Source organism: Psammomys obesus, unplaced genomic scaffold (assembly GCF_907164565.1).
Source record: "Psammomys obesus unplaced genomic scaffold, mPsaObe1.curated_primary_1811, whole genome shotgun sequence".
NCBI classification, from domain to species: domain Eukaryota; kingdom Metazoa; phylum Chordata; class Mammalia; order Rodentia; family Muridae; genus Psammomys; species Psammomys obesus.
In genome coordinates, this window is record NW_026596051.1 from 19,922,008 (window position 1) to 19,939,616 (window position 17,609).

Below are 17,609 nucleotides of genomic sequence, written 5' to 3' on the forward strand. Positions count from 1 at the left end.
GAAAATGACAAACTCCAGATTCTTAGGAGTAAGGAATTGTATAGGGGAAACTTGATGTTCCACTAGTGAATAGTCCCCTTGGCTTCTGGGCTTGGTGGCTCAGCTACCTGGCTCTCAGCCCGAAAAGCCTAAGGGTAGGGCCATCGTCAAAAAGACTACTATGTGGAGTGACCTTGGCTCCCAGGAGCCTGAAAGTGGCAGCTTTAGCCAATATTAAGACCACAGATGCCCAGGCATTATTACTCTGGGACCCAAAAGGCCACACCTCAGGGCCTATGAGGAGGCTCCCTTTCATTTATGCCTGAGCACTGTGGTGCCAGCCATGCTGGCTACTGGCACCCTCTCTAATTATTGTGTCTGTCCCCACACCCTGCTGCAGCTCCATTTGCTTGAATGGACTCTTTAAAGCCCTATAAAAGGAAGTGACAGGGAGATACATCACCAACAGGGAGTAGTTTCCCAGAGCCCTTCCTCCTCCAACAGGGGTGAGGTCAGAGAGGCTGTGTTTGCCAGGAAGCCCTGACAGGGCTGCAGCCAGCACCTCCTGAAAGGGAGGTGAACAAGAAACCCACATGGGGGAAAGATGGAGGTGGTGAGGAACACAGACACAGGGACAGAGACAGAGAGATGAGACATTTAGGAGGTTTGGGGAACATGCAACCAGGAAAGGGTGAACCTGTATGAAGTGCCTTAACAAAGCAGCCTGGCCTGAACCCCAGAGGCTCAGGCTGTGGGCCTGGCCAACCCTGCCAAAGTCAGATGCCTGGGCAACTGGTATCCCCCTCACTGTTCCCACTGGAAGCCCACCCGTACATCCCCTCTCACAGGTGAACCCACACAGCCCTGCCACACAGCATTCCTTCCCACTCATTTACTGCAGTCATGCTCCCTGCTCGCATCACAGGGAACACAGATATGAGGAACTGAGCTCCTCTGTTCAGCCATACATACATAGGTTAGCATGACAAGGACTTGATTAGCTGGGGGAAGCAAGCAGAGATCCAGCATACAGGCAGTCCCCCCCCCCCCCGTGTCTAGCACCCTGATCTCTTGGGGTCTTATCAGTCCAGGTGTAAAGCACAAGTGTGGCCTTGGAACATTCTAGATCTTCATCATGGCAGATCCTCCCTGAAAGGGCCACACAGCCTGAGCTCCAGAGCTGCTCTCTCCCATGCTCCACTCATTTCATCACCCAGACTTCAGCAGGCAGCTGTCCCTTCACAATCACCCACGTCCCTTTTATAGGAAGGCTAAACCTGAGGAAGGCTATACCTCCCAGAGGTGTCCTGTAAGGTTTCTGCGTCTATGAGCACCTCAGGCCCTGTGCTATGTTGTGGGTCCCCATTGCCCCTGGCATGATGCTCAGTTTTAGATTATGCTACAGACTGACCATTGATTCTCTCCCTCACGGGGCAGTGGCAGGACTGATGCCTGCCACCCACTCTGGACAGGACCTTCAGAGCAGATGGCATTGAACCGCTCCTAAGGACTCATAGTACCTGGGGGCTTCCTCAGAGTCCAGGGTAGACTGGAAAGGCCAGGGCTCTACATAGGAAGTGACAGCTCGAATGAGATATTCTGCCTCCTATAAAAGCCTGAGCCCCTTCCTTCGGCATTGTGAGGTTGATGAGCTGTGTCCTTGCTTGGCCATGGTGTTTTCATCAATGGCGTTTTCAGGAGCCCAACCAGCACTCTTTATGTCCATCTTTCAGCTCCTTCTCCCCTGAGGTGGCTCTGTGCAGAAAGAGATAAGGGAGGAGGGGCCAGCTGGAGGGCCTGAGCTCCTGGAATGAGGCCTACAGCACCACCGAGGCGGCTCGCTGATGTCACCTGGATCTAGAAGTGGAGCCTGCCACTGGGGCAGTGAGAAGGTGACAAAGAAACTATTCAGCTCAATAGGCTGTCAGTTAAAGTCAGGAAAGAGATGTTCTGGAGTGTTCCTGTGCAGTACAGTGCTTAGAGCTGCAATCACACACTGTATTTCAAAACTATGGAAGAAAATAAAAGGTAAAGAGAAATAAGTGTTTGAGGAGCTTCAGCGGCCTGTGTGACTTGGACACTGCACAGTATATACATACCAAACACTCCATGAGCATTAATAGTATGATGCTTCCTGGTCTTCTAAGTACTTAAAAAGTTCAAGTACATAAAATGTTTCCAACACAAACCAAATTTTCAAGAATAGAAAGCCAGGTGTGGTTGTTCACACCTTTAATCCCAACACTGTAGATGCTGAAGTAGGGGGTCTCTGTGAATTTCAGGCCAGCTTGGACTGTATAGCAACTTCTAGGATAGTCAAGACTATATAGACAGACTGTCTTTAAAAAAAGGAAGGAAGGAAGGAAGGAAGGAAGGAAGGAAGGAAGGAAAAGAGGCAAGCAGCCCTGTTGTCATATTTTAATAAGCTTTCATTTTGCTTATGCCAAGAAACTACTCTCCCCCCTTGCAAGCACTGTCCTGAGCAGGGCGTCTACAGCAAACACCCCAAGGCTCAGGGAACATTGTGGAAGGAGGGGTAAATGGGAGGTAAGAGCTGGAGAATGGAGAGCAGTGCTGTGAAATGCTGTAGTCTAGATGTCACATGGCCTTTGTGCTCATGAACTTATAGCATCTGCAGTCACCTGCACAAGACCTACACAAGATCAAGCCAACATCAGTAAACACTCCAAGAGGAAGCACTCATTGGACTTGGTGAGTTACCAACATTAAAAAATAAAAAGCAGCAGGGCATGGTGGTGCAGGCCTATAATCCCAGCACTCTGGGAGAGGTAGGCAGATCTCTGCGATCAGGCCAGCCTGATCTACAAAGCAAGTCCAGGACAGCCAAGTGTACACAGAGAAACCCTGTCTCAAAAGTTTTTAAAAAGGCAGAGAGAGACAGACAGAGGAGAGAGGTGGGGCATATGAATTAGGAAGGGGACATGTTGGGGATGTGATGATGAGTGTGAGGAGTGGTGATGAATTGATCAAAATATACTGTATGCATGTAAGAGGTTATCAAATAATAAGTAAAAGTTTCTATAAAAGAGTTGCACAACCTCATGCAGCAAAGACATAAAGAAAAAAATATAAAGGGGAAAAAAGGAAAATGAGTCATTGTACCACAGCTGAAAGAGCCTCTGTTGTGGATGATTATTAATATTTATTATTGATTTATCTTTTAGTTAAACAGCGGTTGTTCCTAAACCAGCTGTATACCCAAATCCCCACACAGAGACTAGGATTTATTTAATTAACCTACAGCATAATGCCAGGAAATAGTTACTCCATCCTAAACCTCCAAGCCTGCATAGCTTCCTCCCGTTCAGAATTTCCAACATTATAATTGCTTTTAGTCATATCTTAGGTCCAGTTCATCTCTCCTCATGGTTCCAAATCCTCTCCTTTCAAATATCTGCTCTCCCACCTCCTCTGACTCACTTTCTTCTCCTCCCCTCTGGACCAGGATGTCCCACCCTATTCTCTCCATTGCACAGCATTGGCTGGTTGTTTTATTGAAAATACAGAGAACAAATGGTGGGATGTTTACACAAACTTGAGACAAACTTAGGATACACATAGAGACAAACTTAGTTACACAAACTTAGAATAAGCATCACAATGCACTGTCTGGATTGAAACCTGATAGTGGGGTAGAGAAATCAACATTTGAATGAACAGGAGTAAATTGCATACGTTCCACAAGAACGTTATACCAACAAGCCTCTGTTAACCAGTTGGTGTCTTTCTGCTCAGTCTTTGCTTATGATTGTATGGTGCACAATGTTATGGAGGTTTACAGACCCACCTTCAGAGTATCTTTCATTAAAAACTCCAGGATGAGTTTTCGCTGCTGTTGGATCATTTGGAGACACTTGCTGCGCCTCTTTGACGGAGATTAAACGTAGGGTGTGAATCATTTTGTATCCTGGGGTTTACACTTCCGTCTTTCAAGTCCTCTGTGTTGCTCTGGGGCCATCCCTGCTAACTGATGTGTGATGAACATCCTTAAGGGAGCAGCTCAGAGCCCTGCAGCTGAGTGGGCTCTTGCTGGGTTCGTGATGCTGTGAAATGCCTTTTGGCAGGTTACATGCTTCTTTGTGTGAGGTGTCTACAAATGCGTTTTCCCAGTGACTGAGTGGATACAGGCTGGGAAGATGGTTCGGTGGACAAAACATCTGTTGTACAGCATGAGAACCAGAACATGTATGTACACGCTACATACATAAGGAAGCCCAAGGAGTCCAGAAGGGGACATCAAACCCCCTGAAGCTAGTTGTGACCAGCTTGAGGGCTCTGCAAGACCAGCCAGTTCCCATAACTGCCAAGTCACCTCTCCAACCCCAATTTAAATCATTTCTATATATCTACCCATCTATCTACCCATCTGTCTATCTATCTATTTGTTTATTTTAGTATGAAATTGTAAAAGAGTAAACCAAGTGTTTAAAAAAAAAGGTTTAAAAAATTTTTTAAAATAAACTCTCTGAGGAGCACACACTTGTACTCTCAGATAGCCTAGTCTTCCCCTGAGAGCCTTTCTTTCTCTTTTTACAAAACTTCAGCTCTAATTCATACCAGCTTGTCCTGAAATCCTTTTCTGTGTTGAAGACAAGAATCCTGGGTTTACCAAGTCAACGTCCCTGAAAGATTAGGGGAACTCTTCAGTCAGCTGAGGGTAACAGTGAGGAGCTGTGTCCCTATCTTTGCTGCCACTGACAAGAGCACATGGTGGGAAAGAAGCAGAGCTAGGTTAGAACCAAGCTCTGGGCTAGAACCAGGCCTTGGGTTAGTCCCAGGCTTCAGGTTGGAACCAGGCCTTGGGTTAGTGGCAGGCCTTGGGTTAGAACCAGGCTATGGGTTAGAACCAGGCCTTGGGATAGAGCCAAGCTCTGGGTTAAAACCAAGCCTTGGGATAGAGCCAAGCCTTGGGTTAGAACCAGGCCTTGGGATAGAGCCAAGCTCTGGGTTAAAACCAAGCCTTGGGTTAGAACCAGGCTCTCTCCCTGGAGACTGGCCTTCTCGATCCTTGATTCTTGGAGCTTCCTACATGTGAGTGGTGGTGTTTTTCTCTGTGAAACGGGATACCAGATGGCATAAGCTATTGGTAACAGTCTTGAGAAAAGAAAAAAAAAAAAAAGATAAAAGAAAAGAAAAGTTCTGTTTGTTCCTGTCAAGCTCAGGGCACTGTGGCTGATCTCAAAAGAGACACAGAGTCTGTCCCTCAGACAGATGGCAGCTGGGTGCGAGCGTGCCCAGTAGGCATGTGTGCACCAATGCCAAAGCCTCAATGCTAGTGAGCACTCAGTGACATGGTACTGTTTCATAGGACAGTGACTCGGCGGCTCCTTCCCCTGCTCTTCTTTCTCCATCTGCCAGGACTGGAAACAGGTGGGCTGTTCTTCTGGAATGCTCTGAAACCTGTGCTTTCCCACCACAGCTGAGCTGCCATCATTCCACCCGCAGATCCATCCATCCATCCATCCATCCATCCATCCATCCATCCATCCATCCACAGAGCAATCATCCGTTCACAGATACACCCCACTGAGATTTATAGATTCATGTTATCCCTGGAGCACGTGGGGCACCCTTCTCCTTCCTCCAGCCAATCTTAGTTTTCCTGCAAAATCCTACACCCTTCTCATTGAGTGGGTAGTAGTGAGAGATTCTGAGGAAGCAGGACCTGATTAGAATAATCTGTGTGTAGTAGTCACTGCAAGACCCCTGCATAGCACTGTTCTCCACCTGGAAGGCAGAGATGGTGGTATCTACCTACCCCAGATGGACTCTAATTTCCACCTGGCCTTGCACATCTCCAGTAGTAACTAGGTAGCCATCTGCTGTCCATGAGAGATGAATGGTCATGACAGCAGGTAGCTTTGATACCAGACTGGCCTGGAGGAGGCTCAGGCCCCACGGTTATCCAAAGGAAAACAGTGGCGCACCAATTCACAGCCTCAAGCCATTTCAAACAGGTTGTTCCATCTGTCTCCTCCCCCAACCCTGAAAAAAACTGCTTGTTTTAGAAGCTAAATTCAAAGGTGGATTCTTCCCTGCAGAGACTCTGTTATCTGTAGCCGCAGAAAGAAGTGATACGTGGGAAGGGCACAGTAGGGACTGCTTGGGAGCCCAGATAAGGGTGGAGCCTGTGTCCTGAGCCAACTACAGAAGCCATCTTGGAGGGCAGGGCTGCTGTTGTCAGGCTGGCCATGGAGAAAATGATTTTCTTTCCCAAACAAGCTGGGTTGCTGTGGTGCAACCGCAGCCAGATGCTGGAAGATACTCGGATGGGCTGTCTCGTCGCAGCTCTGCTTTTAAAATCACTCTTGGAGCTTGACAAGGGACAGGTTTTGGCTTTTTGTTGCTGTTTGGTTTGTTGGTTGGTTTTTGTTTTTTTGAGTCAGTTTCTGTGTGTAGCCTTGGCTTTCCTGAATTCACTTTGTAGACCAGGCTGGCCTCAAACTCACAGAGATCTGCTTGCCTCATGCACCACCGTCTCTGGCTCCTGGTTTCGTTTTTGATCACCCTAGCATCCATTTTTCCTTAAAACTTTTCACAATAAAAATGTTATGTGTTTATTGCAGACAGAATGGAAAACAGAAAACAAGAAAGGACCTGACAGAAGTTAGCTTTCATTCCTTCAGCTAGAAACAGTTTGTGTTTTTTTGTGTGTATTTTTTTTTTTAGAGGCTACAGGGAAGAGACCACACCTGTGTCATGGACATTCAGGTGGCTTCTAATCTTCCTCTGTTCCTGACATGGAAGTGAGTTCAGCTGGGTGCAAGGGTACTGACCAATAGGATAACTTTCTGAAAGCGTGATTTCTGAGACAGTTTTTCCTACTATAGTAAAAAACACTGTAACGATTATCCTTGCACATATTTGTAGTAATAGTCAGCCAGGCCAAACTTTCTAGCTAAATATCCTCTAGGCCTACCTGAGGCAGTTTTCAGTCACAGACCTCTGTAGATTCCCTGGGTCAAATAGTTTTGGCAGGCTTCTTCTCCCAGCAAGCCCCTCATCTCTCTCCACAGGTTGGCTTACACATGCCCAGGGATGGGAGTATCCTTCCTGGCTCTGAATTTCCCAGATCTCATGGCCCCGCCTCTGGGAAATGTGCCCTTTGAGTGAAATAAAGCACATGCCCCCATCTTGATCATTGACACTGGTTATTGACTCAGCAGAACAACCCAGACCCATATGCCTGGGGCCAGCTGCACTCGCCCTGACCCCCACAGTCTGTCACACATACTACCTGTTTGGTGCCTTTATTTACTGAGTCACAGTCCCCCTCTTGGGGCTCCAGTGTGGATTGCCTTCCTGGGGGAGCCCTTCGTCGGCTCTCTAGTCGGGAACCAGGCACCCCTATGTTCCCTCCGCTGTCCCAGCTGACCACTCAATACTCACCTGTTGTTCTATCCCCCACCCCACCCCTGCCACCACTGGTGGCCGGCTTAAGGCTTCAGAGCTATCTCTGTACCCAGAATTTCCTGGGGGAGCCCCTCAGCAGAGGAGCACTTTCCTAATGTGCAGATGTGAGTTTGATCCCCGACACTAAAACAACCGACAAAATCTCAAAACCAACCTTATCACCTAAACACTTGGTGCCTAAGGTTTGGGTCCACCCAGCGTAAGAATGAACTTCTGTGGGTAGCGGGTTCACTGTTTATTCCACAAGAAAATGGTCACTATGTGGATACCATGAACTGCTTTTACTGAATACCTGGCATGGAAGATGGGCAAGCCAGGACAGGCGTGGTCCAGCCCAAGCCCTTTGTAATGAGAATAGATAGAATTACTGTTTCCATGGAGAAGGGCAGGAACTGGACAGAGAGAAGAGGAGAGAGACAGCAGTGGAAGAGGTAAGGAGGGCTGTCCCCCCTTGAAGGAGGTGCTTCTTTTGACGCAGCCCCCTTCCATGGAGGCTGGCAGAGTTCCAGACCCAGGGAGTTGCAGGGACAGAGATTCTGAGATCCTGCACACCACCTTGCTGTGGTCTCTTAGCCCACACTCATGGTGCAATGCTGTGTGTCAGGCCTAGGACTGATGTCATCTCCAGGAATCTGCCCTAATTAGATAGTTAAAAAATCCCTACTAGGCAAGGATTCCTGCTGGAGGAGGACTCAGCTCCTCTCTTGCCTGTATCTCTGGTCTCATCAATTAAGCAGTCAGCCACTAAATTGTGGCTTGATGGATTCTGATCAAGTGGCTAGTTTATTCCTCTGACTAGCCAGTCTTGACCATGGCTTTCTCTGAACCTGCCACTATGCTGGACCCTGGGGAGGGGCATGACCTAGGTACGTCCTTCTCCTCTTGAGGCCTACTCTTTGCAGGGCTGTCCAGCCATTTTATACTGTGACTTGATGTTATGGTTTACAGATGTGTGGGGCTGGGTCAGTGGCCTCCTGGGGTGCAAACAGCCCTTGGGCCTCAGGTTGGGCACATGTGAGAGTCTAGACGTAAGACAGAAAATGCACACAGGGAAAAAAACAACAGGGCAAGATGATGGAGAGAGACCTTCAGCTTTTTGTGTCCATCAAGCAGGAAACAGGGCATCTTCAGCCCAGACTTGAAGAAGGATGAGGTTGTTATATGAGGGCCAGACTGTCTGTGCAAAGGCCCTGTAGCTTTGGCATCTTGGAGCTCAGTGGGAAGCCTGCTTTCTCTGCTTGTTGAAAATGCCCTTTGCCCGTAACAAATTGACCCTAATTAGAAAGGGTTGCCAACAGAGAGGTGTGTCCATCTTTAGCCACACATAGTGCTTGTGTCTTCCTGGAAACCAGCTCAGTGCAGCTGGCAGAGCCTCCTCCCCAGGCAGGCTCTGAGCAGTGGTCTGCTGTGTGGTGAGGAGAACAAGACTACATTATGAGAGTTTCACAGGCCAGCCGTGGGCAAACAGAAGGCCTGAGTGTGCCCAGGGACAGCAGACTGCTTAGATTAGATCACTGAGCTTGGCTCTGGGAGGGAGCAGGAGAGCAGCCAACAAGAACCAGGTCTTTATGAAGGGGAGGCCCAGCTTGGCATGAGCAGAGAACGTGTACACCTGCCATCTATCTGCAGCCTTTGACAGGCCTCTGGCTCTGGATGGCCCTGCAGGCACATGTACACGCAGCAAACAAAGTTTACAGGTAGACTGCTGGGGGATGCAGCTCCTAACAGCCTTCCCTCTGCCTCCCACTCCAGGACACAGCCGAATGAAACCAGTGGCCAATGAAAACGGCCCGTGAGGCTCAGTGCATAGAACAGGAAGTGGACAGGTCCTCCATGAGCCCAGGAGGGGCTTTGGGAGTCCCTCTTACAGAGATGGAAAGTGGTCCTCAGAGAATAGCAGTCATGAGCCTGTTTCATAGCTAGTAGATGGCAGATGGGCCATGGAGCCTAGAGCTGCCTGAGCCCAGGCCTGGCTCACACTCTCTGGAGTATGGCAGTACTCTTATCACTTTGACTATGGAGAAAATCACTCAATATTGGGTGGCCAAAACAGCTTTTTATGAAGAAGATTCTGAGGCTCAGGAGTTGGGTGGAACACAGAGGAGACAGCCAGCCTCTCTGTGTGTTTGGGTTCTGATAGAAGACATTCTGATGGAAGGCTACAGTGTCGGGGCTGGAGAAGCTGAGCCTGGAGAAGCTGAGCCTGGGTCACTCCTCACTGCAGTGACCAGGCTGTCTATCAGGGGCCTCGGCTCCTCCCTCAGCCTCAGGCCACAGCCCTTCCAGTGGCTTAAGTCCACTTTGCTGGGCAGTGCTACACCACGCTGCCCCCTGATGGCCACAAGCAGCATGTCCTGAGCACAAGGCCAGGCTTCTAAGGTGTTAGGAGGGCCACGCCCTCCAGAGGCTGGTGGATAATCTGTAGCCTTGACAGGGTCCTGAGTTGGGCTCTGCAGACCAGAAAAGCTCCATGACCCCTCACCTGGTTCTTCTTGTCAAAATCCCTACATGAGAGACTTTACAGTTAGGAGTCTGAGTGCCCTGATACCTGACCACTGCTCCCTTTCTTCTTCCTTCCCAGAAGACCCAGCATCCTCCTCTTGAACCCATGGTGCCCTCTGTGTTTGCTCTCAGGACTGTATCTCTACAGGAGGGGCCTGTATGTCTCTTATCTGGAATAGAAAGACTTTCTGACACTCCCCGCCCCCCCCCCCCGCACCTGCTGCCCTTGACCCTCTTTCAATCTCTGATATTTTTTAGACAGTATCTTACTATGTAGACCAAGCTGGCCTCCATCTCACAATCCTCCTTTACCTCCTGAGTGCTGGATTACAGACAGGTACCATCACATAGGTCCTGATCTTTCTCTTTGTGTGATGTCACATAGGAGTTCCATTGTCACCTCTCCAGAGTTACACAGTACCAGTCAGAATAAATGACTACGATGTTGAGTCCCCCCAGGAAGAAACTGCTTCAACCTCAGAGCCTGAGGACAAAAACCTGATAGAAGCTGGCATGGTGGTACATTCCTGTAATACCAGCACTAACCAAGGATGTAGAGGATTGGGCCATTCTTGAAAAGAAAAAATTTGAGGCCAACCAGAAATACAAGAGACCCTGTCTCAAAAAAGAAGGAAGAGGAAGAAGAGAAGAATGAAGAAGAGAGAAGGAGGAGAAGAGAAGAAGAAGAAGAAGAAGAAGAAGAAGAAGAAGAAGAAGAAGAAGAAGAGGAGGAACCTGATAGAGAGGCAAGGGCTACTCTTGTGACCACAACATCAGGGCCTTTCATTATGCTGCTTCTTGGGTTCTGCCTTTTGCCATGTCTGGATGCTTTTGGTCCTTGTTTGGGGTCCAGCGTAGGTGACACCATTTGCCAATGGCCCTGTCTCTTCTGGACCACCCTAGAGCAACACTGGCCACTCTTCTCCTGCCAGATAAGATATGCCCTTCTCTAGGCCTTTATAGAGACAGCCTCTCCATGCTCACCCACCTTCCGCTGCCCTGGTGGACAAGCTGCTCCCAGCCTGCCGAGGCCTTCTCAGCCCCTGCAACCACCAGAGTCTATTCCCTAATAACCCCTTCCCGCAGGATTATGTGTGCATACTTCTGGTTCAGCCTCTCCGGAGAACCCTGAATGATACAGTGGGGCAGAGAGGAGGAACTGGGGTGACAGGAGGGCTGTGAGGGATATGTGGGCCTTTAAGGAACCAGCACACTAGGCCAGACAGGGCATGGCTCCAAATCACGGACACAAAGGAGGTTGGAAGGAAATGCCTCCTAAGCCAAGGCCAGGGCACACATTGGGGACCAAGAGCCTTGCAGCACCCTCTCCACCTCCCTGTCAGCTACCTTCTTGTCCTGGTTGTCCCCCTCCATTCATTCCAGCACATTGATAGTGCCTGCTCTAATCGGCAATTGGCTGGCCCTAAAAGCCACTGGTTCAGAGTGGACAAAAGGGACAAAGTTCAAGCCCTTCCCTTAACCAGGAAGCAAGATACAAGTAAATAAATGACCACGCTTGTCTTGGAGGAATGTCAGAGCTAAGAGAACTGCGCAGGGTGAGGGGCGTGGCGACCACTGTGATTACCAGAAGGGTATTCCCAAATATTTGCAGCCTCCTCCTCACACCCCACTCCACGCAAGAGGAACAGACATTGTGCCTTGGCTTCAGTTCATTCCATCCATGTTTGCGCTCTTTGAGCCTGTCAAGGAGGTCCGGAATATTGTGGCCGAGTCCCTCTGCAAATCTTGGGCCACGGAGTTTGAATTACTTATGCTGTTGCTTTATTTGCTGTGTTCGCGCCGTCCCTGCATTGGTTGCGCCCCCTGGTGTGAAGGAGCTGTCTTGCAGCCAGGTGGTCCAAAGATGCCTTATTTACATAACCACCTCTTCAAAATCTTGCTTCTCCTGTTCCCTGGCCCCCAGCCCCACCTTCAGCCAGCGGCTTCACTACACAGAAAGAATCCCCTCCCTCTTCAGTCAATGAAGAGCCTAAAAGGAATGCTCTCACTCCTCATTGATAGGACTTAGGGTTTGAATCACTTTGGAAAATGTTCTTGACTTTACAGCCTCTTAACACTGAGTTTAAAGTCTTCTTAGAGCAGATGAATTCTACACGTACCCTGCCCTTACGCCTGATGCCGTTAGGAGCAAAGCCTTCACCTCCCTAGGAACGCATGTGCCCTATTTAACCAGTGTGGTCTTGGAACCATGGTTTGGACTAATTTGCCATCCGACCTCAGCTACTAGCCTACTGTGTTCTTGGGCTAGAAATCGCAAATTTTCTCTCTGTGTTCTTGGCTCTCCTGTGGTATTGGTTTCCTAACAAACAAGTGGCTTTATTTGCTCTTCTGTTTTGATAGGGTACCCAGCTATGGTGTAGCTCGCTCACTGGGCCAGTCTGACTGTCAGTCATTTGACAGACATCTGAATGTTCCTAGCACATTATTACTGTTGAGAATCCAGGCAAGCCAAGCAGGACCCATGAAACACTGGCACTGGGGGAGGGGGCATTCCAGTGATAGCTTGGATGCCACCTCTTTGTTAACAGCAGGCCACTCTAAGCCACAGAACTCAGAAGATATTGCTGTAGGCAAGTTCAGAAAGTCAGTCATTAGTCAGATAGGACCCCCAAGTAGGACCCCACTTTTTTGTGACTCTCTCTCTTTCTCTTATGACCTGAGCTCCCTGCTAAGCATCCTGAGGCCCTCTTTCATCCTGTTCACTTTGAACAGCAAGAAAAACATCCTTAGGAAACTGATCCTGCACCTTTCCCTTCTGAAGGCCCCTTCTGAAGGCTTCGTATCCTAGCTAATTACAAATGTCGAATTCCAGGCCATTTTAGCATTCTCCTATTGTGTGGTTTTAACCTCCATCCCTCGTGGGAGTGTGTGTTCGAAGGCATGTGTGTGCACCTGTACACAGGCTCACTCCTGTGGGGAGCTGCCTGGGTGGAAGCCAGAATGCCTTCCTTACTCCTCCATCTTTTTCACTTTTTTATTTTCTAAGACAGGGTCTCTTACTGAGCCTAGAGCTGTTGCAGCTGGCATGGCTGGCAAGTGACCCCTGGGATCCATTTGTTTCTGTCCCTCAGTACTGGGTTCCAGATGCACAGCACCATGCCCAGATAGTACGTCCAGCTGGAGAGGCAAACCAAGGTCGCCATGCTGCATAGTAAGCACATTACCCACTGTCACCTCCCAGCCCTTCTATGTCTTATATCTCAGACTATTTCACTGGCATACATCCATGCACGGTGGCTTGCCCATGGTCACCAGCTGCTGTCGCATTATAAGGGCAGGTGAGTGGTCACGGGACCACTTGCCTATGATTTTAAAACTCCAACTGGCCTTTTTTTTTTTTTTTTTTTTAAGATTTATCTGTATACACTGCTCTGCTTGCATATACACCAGCACACCAGAAGAGGGCACCAGATCTCATTATAGATGGTTGTGAGCCACCATGTAGTTGCTGGGAATTGAACTCAGGACCCTTCGAAGAACAGCCAGTGCTCTTAACCTCTGAGCCATCTCTCCAGACCCCCCAACTGGTCCTTTTTAGAAGTACTGACTGCTCAGGTTCAGCCAGCATGTTCACCCCAGGCACTTTCAAGACTGACCCCTGAAAGTTCGGGCTTGGGAAAGTCACAAGCTGCTTGCTGGTCCCGTAGGGGTCAGTGTACATCCAGTCCAGGCTGCCAAAGGCTGGTTTCAGCTGAGAAACAGCCTATATTCTGGTACTCTTAGCAGGTATGCATTTGTAAGCAAAGCAGACTTATCCAAGGGTGACTGGTGGAGTGCCCATCCCAGGCTTTGCCAGTCCCACCCATTTACATTAAGGGGGGGGGGGGGGGGCTCCAGACCCCAGCAGCAGAGACGGCCTATATGTAGTCTTATTATTTGTTTTATGTGCTGAGTGTTGTATAGGTCTGTTCACCATGTGCATGCCTGGTGATTCCCTCAAAAGTGGAATTAGATTGTTGTGAACCTGCACACCATTGATGGGAATTGAAATGGTGTCCTCTGGAAGAGCAGTGTTCTTAATCACTGAGCCATCTCTCCAGCCCCTGAACTATATTTAATGAATGGGCTAGGTTTTTTTTTTTTTTTCTATGTGTTATTAAGAAGAGGGACAAGAAACAGTTTTCAAAGATCTGGAGGCCCCTGGGGTGTCAGACAGATCAGAGTTAGAGGAGGAAGCCAAGAGGCCTGAAGGTGGCATTGCCAGGCAGTATGGGAGCATCTACATTCCTTTTGTTTTTGCAGACAGGATCATATGCCTAGCCTAGAACTATGTAGCTAAGGTTGGCTCCAACCTGAGATCCTTCTGCCTCTGACTCCTGAAGGCTGGGATTAGAGGTAAGAGTCCCACCGGCTTGCAACCTCCATTTTCCAGGCAAAGAACTTTAACCTAAGGTACGGTTCTATGGAAGCCATCAGCTCCTCAAACAAAGTAAGAAGGCCACAAATCTCTGCTTGGAAACCCCAGAGATGCCCGGACACTTTAGAAATAAAGTTCACAGGTGATTATGCATGTTCTCATCTGAACTAGATGTACTGTCTGAAGGTTTATGATTAGCTCTAAAGCACTGAGCCTCTTTCCCTAGCGCTTACCATTTTTTTCTCAGCCTAGCTTACGATTTTCTGAGTAAATACATAAATAACATAATCAATGTTCTACTTCATAGCACACTTAACTTATGCCTTCTGGGATTTCAGAGTTTTAGTGTACAGATAATAAATCTCAGATTTAAAATACTTTCATAATTTGCCCTACTTACCACTCTATATTAAACACACTTTAAAAATTTGTTTACTGCCTGGCACAAACACATTTTTAAAGATGACCTATTTGCAAACATTTAACTTGTGTGTCTGAGTGTGGGCTTGCACATGTGAGTGCAGGTGACCTCAGGGTCTAGAAAAGGGCAGCAGACCTTCTGGAGCCAGAGCTAGAGGCAACTGTGCGCTCTCAAAAAAGTGAAAATGGGTTAGCCAGGTGGCGGTGGTGGTGGTGCACACCTTTAATCCCAGGCGGAGGCAGAGGTGGGTGGATCTTTTTAAGTTCAAGGCCAGCCTGGTCTAAGGATTGAGTTCCAGGACAGCCAAGGCTAAACAGAGAAACCCTGACTTGAAAAACAAAAATAAAAAGACAAAAACTAAAGTGGGGAACTGAGCATGCTCTTAACTGTTGAGCCATCTCTTCAACCCTTGTGTAAGGAATCTTTAGCTTTGGTGTTTTTGAGACAGGGTGCTACTCTTTAGCACAGGTTGGCCTAGAACTCTATTTTCACAGCACCTGGCACAGAAATATATTAATAATTTGTAGTAACACCGACTAGATTCTGAAAAGTAACTATAGGTCACTTGTTGCCTCAGCTCTTAAACTCAGATGTTCCTTAATTTGAACCACAAACCAAATGAATAAATGTCACTATACAACACAGAAGGCCCATGAAAAGCCAAAGAGACTACATTATCAACTTTATTTATTGAGACAGGGTCTCTTTATGTAACCTGGCTATCCTGGAATTCACTATGTAAAGAGATCCGCCTGCCTCTGCCTCCTGAGTGCTGGGGGCAAATGTGTGCCACCACACCTGGCTAAGTCATTTATTTTCTGTTATATGGTCACTGCCCAAGCTGATCCATAACTTACTCTGTAACCCAGGCTACCCTGGCTCCTGAGTGCTGGGATTGCAAATGTGTGCCATCACAGCTGGCTCTGTGACTGATTTCACCCTAACAGAGAGCAAGACAGTCAGCTGAGTACTTACTTGGGGCTACCACCTGGGAGAATCAACTTAGGGAATAGCGCTTTGTCGGTAAGGGACCTTCAAGAATTCTATGTGCCTAAAAGTGAAAGAAAGAAACCCTCCTGCTATTCCATGGGACTCAGGGGGAAGAATCACAGAGAAGTGAAAACAGCAAGGTTGGTTTTTCAAGCAAGCCTTCTGAAGAAGGAAGTTGACATTTCTTACTCCACTACTAAAAACGTGAATGACAGGCTTATTTCCAAACAAACTATGTTAAATAATTTCCAGAAGGAAATATCTTTCAATGAAATTCAACATTTTAATTAATGTGTTGTAAGTAGAACGCTGACAACCATGCTTGCTATGATAAACTGAGTCTTCAAATCCTGTCAAATACAGTTTCAGAACTGCAACAAAATACCCAGTTTGCTATCTTGAGAAAGGATCTTATTTTCTCTAGCTTACAATCCATGCTATGGAAAATTGAATACAATACTAACTAATCTACCATCTATCCCAGAAGGTACAGAAAACTGAACCACTGTTAGGATTTAAGAACACAGCTTTAATTTCTTGGTCACTTTTGATCATATAAATATATAAATCTTAACAAGGTAACACTGTTAACTGTAATAAAGGCCATAAAAATAACAGTTCTGCCATATTGCACAGATAAATTAATTCAGTTGGCTTCCCCGGGGCCCCCACCAAACAGCTTACGAATCAGAACTGAAAGACACGGGGATCTACGCTCTTTGATATTGAATAAGGACGAGTCGTTTGCAGAAAATAAACTTTAACATTTCACATCCAGACATCATATACACCAGTCAGCAAGATCTCTGTATGCTCGGAACAAGAGTCTCACTGGAGTCCTCCTGCGGCAGAGGCGCAGGCTCAGAGCTGTGGCCTGTCACCGCAGCTAGGGAAGTGGTCCTCCGTCCGGAACAGCACAGGCGGCTCGTAGGCTGTGCTCTGGGGTCCGGTGGGCGACGATTTAAAGAGAGCCGGAACGCTGATGGTGTGCAGCAGCCTCCGAAAGGCCCGGGGGAAAGACCCCAGCTCGGCCTCGGCCTTGGTGACCTGCTCCTCCATCCTGGCCACGCTGGTACTGACCATCCTCACGAAGGCCTCGAGCTTGTCGATCCTGCCGTAGATGCGTCTCATCTCGGCGGCTTTGGCGTGGATCCGCGGCACGCCCTCGCTCACCACGTGGGAGGAGTCTCCGCGAATCATGTCCAGCATGCCCACGAACTCGTCCACCTTTGCCAGCAGCTCGTCCAGGCTGGCGTCCAGCGCCTCCACCTCGGGCCGGGGACTCGTAGCGGGCAGCAAGCTGGAGGCGTAGCCCAAGGCAGCGCGGCGCAGCAGCGGCAGGTCGCGGCCCGGCGCGTCCTCGGGGCCGTCATCCTCCCACGGCCCCGACGCGCTGCTGTGGCTCTGCGATACGTGGCCGCTGTCCCCGCTCCACGCGGCGCCCAGCGGTTCGGCCTCCTCAGTCGAGACCTCTCGCGACAGGGTCCGGTCCGCGGGTCCTTCTTCCATGTCCCGCTTGGCCGCTTCCGGCGCTAAGCGATTGCGTCATGCCACGCTACCCTGCTTCCGTCGCCTCCTGAATATGTCATGCTCGTGCCAACAGGCTAATCCTCCTGCCCAGATGCCCACAGTACCCAATCGGCTTCCGTCTGCCTTGCCTGTGCGTTCATAGTGTCTGGCGGTACTGTTGCTAGATAATGGATAGATAATAAACAGATCAGACCAGCTGTGGCACAGTCTTTAATCTCAGCACTCAAGAGACAGGGGCAGACAGATCTCTTGAGTTCAAGGCCAGCCTTGCCAGTTTCAGGCCAAACAGACAAATAGATGATTGATAGGTTGATAGATGGTAACTTGATAGATGATAGTGTAAAATTACAATAAAGTAGATTAAAGATGTCCATG

At 48.6% G+C, this 17,609-nt stretch overlaps 1 protein-coding gene across 1 annotated transcript; it reads right to left on the reverse strand.

The window, feature by feature from the left end:
- Positions 1-16,212: 16,212 nt before the first annotated feature.
- Positions 16,213-17,230, reverse strand: Bloc1s4 (biogenesis of lysosomal organelles complex 1 subunit 4). The gene has a single exon (XM_055624065.1). The coding sequence runs from the start codon at positions 17,211-17,213 to the stop codon at positions 16,566-16,568; it is 648 nt and encodes a 215-aa protein (XP_055480040.1). The 5' UTR covers positions 17,214-17,230; the 3' UTR covers positions 16,213-16,565.
- Positions 17,231-17,609: the final 379 nt, after the last annotated feature.

What these genes read in the sequence shown, in the direction of transcription:
- Bloc1s4 (XM_055624065.1), bottom strand. Translation starts at nt 17,213, where the DNA reads ATGGAAGAAGGACCCGCGGACCGGACCCTGTCGCGAGAGGTCTCGACT.